The 5,766-nt window shown below is 41.3% G+C and overlaps 1 protein-coding gene across 1 annotated transcript; it reads left to right on the top strand.

Annotated features, from left to right (window-relative positions):
* Positions 1-2,727: 2,727 nt before the first annotated feature.
* Positions 2,728-5,553, top strand: LOC311114547 (uncharacterized protein; the record flags this gene model as incomplete). The annotated part of the gene is made up of 4 exons (XM_084189790.1): positions 2,728-2,863; positions 3,925-4,026; positions 5,165-5,326; positions 5,471-5,553. Coding segments are annotated over exons 1-4 (432 nt in total), but the record flags the coding sequence as incomplete, so codon positions are not given.
* Positions 5,554-5,766: the final 213 nt, after the last annotated feature.

A 5,766-nucleotide genomic window follows, 5' to 3' on the forward strand; every position in this document is an offset into this window, starting at 1 on the left:
TCAACATTACATTAGTACATTTTACTTTCTGCACACTGCATGCGGTGCATTTCATCATTTCCAGTTGAAACATGTTAATCTTAGTATCTACCGATATATTTTTTATCTAAGTAACATAATAAATCAATTCCCATCAAAATCTGTCAGTTTAAGATGGAGATATATGGGTTGTTTGTATGGGCTGCGTCTCAATCAACCACATCCGCCGATATCACCCTTCCTCATCTGCAGTGGAAGGTGGCTGAGCTAAAGCGGTGTTTGTCAGACCATGAGACATACCAAAAATCGGTCTTCTCTCAAAAATGTCTGTAGGGTCCGAAGCGGTTTGGCCTACAAACTAACATGACCACTTTGTGGAAAGGGGAGATTCAATGTCCTACAATGTCCTAGCAGGTCCACCAGCTTCCTGATTGAATGTGATTGAATACTTAGAACAGTTTCACTTGCAGTTGATCACTGATAGAGATCAGAACAGTACTGAGAGGACATACACACACAAGCATGTATGCACGGACAGAGACACGCACACACACACAAACATATTTAAAGTTCCCCTTTAAAACTTCTGATTAAGATGCAGACATAGTTTTCCACAGTTTCTGTCCCCTTCACCGTAGAAACGCAGATTCACTTCTTCCTTCCCTGCCAGCATCTCCATGGTGACTGGGAGCGGCGCGGCCAACGGTACGGTGAGCCTCATGACACCCGCCAATACCCCATCAGGAACGCATGTGAGAGAGAGAGAGAGAGAGAGAGAGAGAGAGAGAGAGAGAGAGAGAGAGAGAGAGAGAGAGAGAGAGAGAGAGAGAGAGAGAGAGAGAGAGAGAGAGAGAGAGAGAGAGAGAGAGAGAGAGAGAGAGAGAGAGAGAGAGAGAGAGAGAGAGAGAGAGAGAGAGAGAGAGAGAGAGAGAGAGAGAGAGAGAGAGAGAGAGAGAGAGACAGAGAGACAGAGAGAGAGAGAGAGAGAGAGAGAGAGAGAGAGAGAGAGAGAGAGAGAGAGAGAGAGAGAGAGAGAGAGAGATTCATATGCTTATGAATAAGGTAAATTATTAATACTCACAGGTAATTGACTTTATCTTTCACAACAACAGCAATTCCTCACTGAATTAAACAGGGACATTGATAGTGTCTGGATTAGTCTGACTGACAGAGAGAAAGAGGGGACCTGGAAATGGGTGGACAATACATCACTGACCACAATGTGAGAGATAACAATCCGGCCGTAGGACTCTAACCAGTTCAACAACATCTGGGTATAATTTATAATGTTGTGTTTACCACAGTGTCTGACTGTCTGGTTCTCTGTGTTGTTTTCCCTCTAGGTACTGGGGGAGAAACCAGCCTGATAATGGTGATGGTCCTATAATACACATAGGAGAGGAGGACTGTGCTCAGAATAATTATGGGCATCCTGGTCATGTAAATAAAGGGAATGACGTAGGATGTAGACATGAATGTAACTGGATTTGTGAAAGAGTGATTTAACAATAGCTCATTATGGACAGTAGCAAGTTTTTTTTTTTAAGTAGCTTTTTGGTCTTATTATACTGTTAGGCATAAGACTAGCAGTGTGTTAGGGTTAGGTTTACTATCAGATTTGAAGAAGATAAATGATAAAAATAGGCAGGGTTTGTGACTTTGCAATTTGGCCAGATAGTGACAACAGAGAAATAATGGTATTACAGACTTGTCTATGGGCTTTTTCTCAACTCATCAGGAGAGGAGAGAGGAGGAGAGGAGATAGGAGGAGAGGAGAGAGGAGGAGAGGAGAGAGGAGGAGAAGAGATAGGAGGAGAGGAGAGAGGAGGAGAGGAGAGAGGAATCAAAGAACCACAAATTTAGATGAGGAAGAAGAATTAAGAGAATGACAGAAAGAAAATCAGAATAGTTATGTTAAGATTTGATAAAGCGTGTGTAGACATACCTCACTGGGAACACATTGGTTCAATCAACGTTGTATACACTTCATTTCAATAAAATTACCTTGAACAAATGTGGAATAGACATTGAATTGACGTCTCTGCCCAGTGGGACTTTGATCTGTGATTTGCCATAGTCTTACACAGTGATCATTTTCAAGGCTCTGAAAGTAAAGTATTAAAGAAACATTGACCCAGCAGGTGTACCAGCTTCCTGATTGAATGTGATTGGATGTGACCTGAACACAACAGAGGGTAGAACTGTACTAAGAGGAAACAAACGCACAGAAGGCAGCCACATGTGCAGGCAAGTATGCAGGCACCCACACACTCACACAATCAGAGACACACAACACAGAAACACACGTTTTAACTTTCCCTTTTAAACCTCTGATAATAACGCAGATATACATTTCCTAACTCTTCACACTGATGTCACACACATGAAATTACCCTATATGGCCATCGGTGGCTGGCCACAGAGTACAAGCCATTATGTGAATTCCTTATGAAAGATGCCACAAACAGGGCTTGCAAAGTATAACTTCCTGCTTGATGTTGATTGGACACATTCTATCAACTGTAGTGCACCACAGACAAAGATCAGAGAGGTACCTGGTGGAGAAGCACATCAGACCAACTACTTAACTACTTGTCAGTACAGTTAGAATCATACAGTAGATATTACCATGAGGAGTCAGTTAGAAAGGTAATCATACAGTAGATATTACCATTAGGAGTCAGTTAGAAAGGTAATCATACAGTAGATATTACCATTAGGAGTCAGTTAGAAAGGTAATCATACAGTAGATATTACCATTAGGAGTCAGTTAGAAAGGTAATCATACAGTCAGTTCAGATGGATGTCTACATCAACAACCAGGTAACTGAAGAAAATGAGAACAGAGCAACGAGGAGAGTGAAGACTGAGACCCATCGCTCAGGTAACAACTATATCACACACACACACATTGACAAAGACTAACACAACCACTTGACACAAAAGAACTGAAAAATGCTGATAGCAAGTCTTAGTGGAAACATTTTTTAAATAGGATTTTACCTTTAAAAATATGTACAGTACCAGTCGAAAGTTTAGACACACCTACTAATTCAAGGGTTTTTCTTTATTTTACAATTTTTTACATTGTAGAATAAAAGTTAAGACATCAAAACTATTAAATAACACATATGGAATCATGTAGTATCCAAAAAAGTGTTAAACAAATCAAAATATATGTTATATTTGAGGTTCTTCAAATAGCCACCCTTTGCCTTGATGACAACTTTGCAAACGCTTGGCATTCTCTCAACCAGCTTCATGAGGTAGTCACCTGGAATGCATTTCAATTAACAGGTGTGCCTTCTTAAAAGTTAATTTTTGAAGGGCTCTTTGTTTTCATGTACAAGATATTCTTTCTCCACCTTTTGGGACCTTGTCACAACAAAACTGATTGGCTCAAACGCATTAAGAAGGAAAGAAATTCCACAAATTAACTTTTAAGAAGGCACACTTGTTAATTGAAATGCATTCCAGGTGACTATGTCATGATGCTGGTTGAGTGAATGCCAAGAGTGGGACTGACCATCCATTAGTTCAAAATGGTTGTTTTAAACATGTTTTGAGGCTACACAGTGTTTGTTTACAATTACAATGGAGTAAAAAAAAAAACATCAGCTTTTTCATGACAGTTGAACTAAGCTCATGAGGCATTTATAAATTATAATAATTAAGAATCTATGGGTATATATAAAATATTTATGTAGCAACTGCAGATTCACCCTTTAATGTAATGACGTGCTTCTAACATGTTATACTGATACAGTAACTTCCTCTAAAGCAGCTGTGAGAAACAGTCCTCTCATTGCTGATTATGTCACACCCTCAAGTGTGTGCCCGTTTGTGTGTGCTTGCGTGTGTGGGGGTATGTGTGTGTACGTGGTTGCTTGCTTGCTTGAATACGTGAGTGTATGTGTGTTCTCACATCAGTGTGTATCTCCTCAGGACCTGAGGATTCAGGGAGAAGACTCTACAGGATGGGTGCTGTGAGCTTTGGGATGCTGTGTGTTCTACAAGTCACTCTCAACATCTCCCTGAGACTAGTCTGTGAGTGTATTGTTTTCTAATCATTACACTATATCAGACTTTCACAACAAGTTCCCAAATGCAGATAACCCACTGGGTACAGATGTCAATTCAATGTCTATTCCACGTTGGTTCAATATCATTTCATTGAAATGATGTCGAAACAACGTTATTTCAACCAGTGGGGAGTGTTGTTATCTGTGTAACTAAGTTCCTTGAGGTCGAAGGAATTGTCCACTGAGCTCCGAGACAGGATTGTGTCGAGGCAAAGATCTGGGGAAGTGTACCAAAAAGATTTCTACAGCATTGAAGGTCCCCAAGAACAAAGTGGCCTCCATCATTCTTAAATGGAAGAAGTTTGGAACCACCAAGACTCTTCCTAGAGCTGGCAGCCCGTCCAAACTTAGCAATAGGGGGAGAAGGGCCTTGGTCATGGAGGTGACCAAGAACCCGATGGTCACTCTGACAGAACTCCAGAGTTCCTCTGTGGAGATGGGATAACCTTCCTGAAGGACAACCTTCTCTGCAGCACTCCACCAACCAGGCCTTTATGGTAGAGTGGCCAGACGGAAGCCACTCCACAGTAAAAGGCACATGACAGCCCGCTTGGAGTTTGCCAAAAGGCACCTAAAGGATGCTCAGATCATGAGAAACAAGACTCTCTGGTCTGATGAAACCAAGATTGAACTCCTTGACCTGAATGCCAAGTGTCACGTCTGGAGGATACCAGGCACCATCCCAACGGTGAAGCATGGTGGTGGCAGCATCATGCTGTGGGGATGTTTTTCAGCAACAGGGACTGGGAGACTAGTCAGGATCGAGGGAAAGATGAACGGAGAAAAGTACCGAGAGATCATTGATGAAAAAACCTGCTCCAGAGAGTGCTCAGGACCTCAGACTGGGGTGAAGGTTCACCTTCCAACAGAACAACAACCCTTATGTAAATGTGATATTTCCGTTTTAGATTTTTTATAAATATGCTAAAATTTATAAAAAAGCAAAAACTGCTTTTTCATTATGGGATATTGTGTGTAGATTTCTAAAATAGTGAAGGAGTCTAAATACTTTCCGAATGCACTATTATGTATCAATCCTTTCCAGATAACAGATGCATCAAAGACTGAAGAGAAGCATTTTTCTCTTTATAAAACCAATTCAGATGCAGAGAGAGACCAGCTACATACCAGATACAACAACCTGACTGTAGAGAGAGACCAGCTACAGACCAGATACAACAACCTTGCTGAAGAGAGAGACCAGCTACAGACCAGAAACAACACCCTGACTAAAGAGAGAGACAGGCTTCAGAATTTGATTTGTGGTCAGTGAGCTGGTTATCATATTTTCCTTTATTATTAAGTCAATTTGTTAATTGAGATCTAGTCCAGTGAATCATGGAAAATAAAATGTGATGTTTATTGTTTTGTATCATATTGTATCAGTGTTGTGTTGTGTCATCAAACAGAGAAACCCTGTTGTTTTGATGGATGGAGGAAGTTTGACTGCAGTTGTTACTTCCTCTCTACTGAGGAGAAAACCTGGGGGAGAGTAGACAGTACTGTGTAAACAGAGGAGCAGACCTGGTGATAATAAACAGCAGAGAGGAACAGGTGAGAGAGAGAGAGAGAGAGAGAGAGAGAGAGAGAGAGAGGGGGGGGGGGGGGGGGGGGGGCGTGTAGATATGGGTGTGCAGGGGGTAGATATGATCAAACAGTGAGCTCCAAAAGTATTGGGACGGTGACAAATGTTTTGTTGTTTTGG

This window comes from Coregonus lavaretus (genome assembly GCF_964263955.1).
Source record: "Coregonus lavaretus genome assembly, contig: HAP1_SCAFFOLD_9907, whole genome shotgun sequence".
NCBI classification, from domain to species: domain Eukaryota; kingdom Metazoa; phylum Chordata; class Actinopteri; order Salmoniformes; family Salmonidae; genus Coregonus; species Coregonus lavaretus.